Below are 1011 nucleotides of genomic sequence, written 5' to 3' on the forward strand. Positions count from 1 at the left end.
GAGAGAGAGAGAGAGAGAGAGAGAGAGAGAGAGAGAAAGACAACAGAGACAGAAAGAGAGAGAAAAAAAATAAGACAACAGACACACACAGACAAAGACAAAGCAGAGACACAGACCAGACATGACACGACACACTACACACGACACACATGACACAACTAACCGCCTCCTGCACTCTGTCCATGGCCTGATCTTTCTCCTTCTTCTGACTCTTGAGGTGCTCCTCCCTCTCCTGCATGCGTCTGGCAAACTCCACAATCCTCGCGTTCTCCTCCTCCATCTTCCTCTTCTCTGCAGCCTTCCAGTCCTCCCTGTTGCGTTTGAACTCCTCGATGAACTGCTGCGTGGCCTGGCGCTTCTTCATCTCGCGCTCCAGTTCTCTGGTGAGATGAGATGAGATGAGATAATATGAGATGAGATAAGATAAGATTAGATAGGAAAAGATAAGATTTGGTCAGATGAGATGAGATGAGTCCAGATTTTAAAAAATAAGAAGAGTCCAGATCAAATAAAATGAGATGAGATAAAGAGAGAGAAGTCAGATGAGTTGAGATAAACTTAGATGATGTAAGATAAGATATTATAAGGCTAGGCAAGATAAGATAAAATGAGATGACATCAAACAAGGTCAACTGATGTGTGGCTTGTCTCTTCTTCATTTGTCATTCCAGCTCTCAGAGATAAGATAAGAAGGATGAGATAAGATGAGATGACATAAGATGAGATCTCATACGATCAGATCAGATGAGACAAGATGAGATGAGATATGATATGACATGAAAAGATAAGATAGTAATCAGACAATCATCCATCTATCTCTCCGACAATCTAGGCGTCTCCCTCCACAACGCCACGATGACAGACCCACCTCTGATCCTCCTCGTAAATCTTGCGGACAATCTCGTCGATCATGAGTTTCTCCTTGAGGAACTCCTCGTAGGCTTGTTGTTTCTGGGCCTCTTGTTCCTCCAGCTGGCGCTCCAGTTCTTGTTGGTACCTCACCTGGTTGGG

General features: G+C 44.1%; 1 protein-coding gene across 1 annotated transcript in view; it reads right to left on the reverse strand.

Annotated features, from left to right (window-relative positions):
• Positions 1-1011, reverse strand: part of LOC101864664 (meiosis-specific nuclear structural protein 1) — a gene marked incomplete in the record, with an annotated part of 11701 nt that overhangs the window by 3020 nt on the left and 7670 nt on the right. The window contains 2 exon segments of the mRNA XM_013090100.2: positions 164-380; positions 869-1002. Coding sequence (XP_012945554.1) covers positions 164-380; positions 869-1002 — 351 coding nt within the window.

This window comes from Aplysia californica, unplaced genomic scaffold, assembly GCF_000002075.1.
Source record: "Aplysia californica isolate F4 #8 unplaced genomic scaffold, AplCal3.0 scaffold01141, whole genome shotgun sequence".
Classification (NCBI taxonomy): Eukaryota; Metazoa; Mollusca; class Gastropoda; order Aplysiida; family Aplysiidae; genus Aplysia; species Aplysia californica.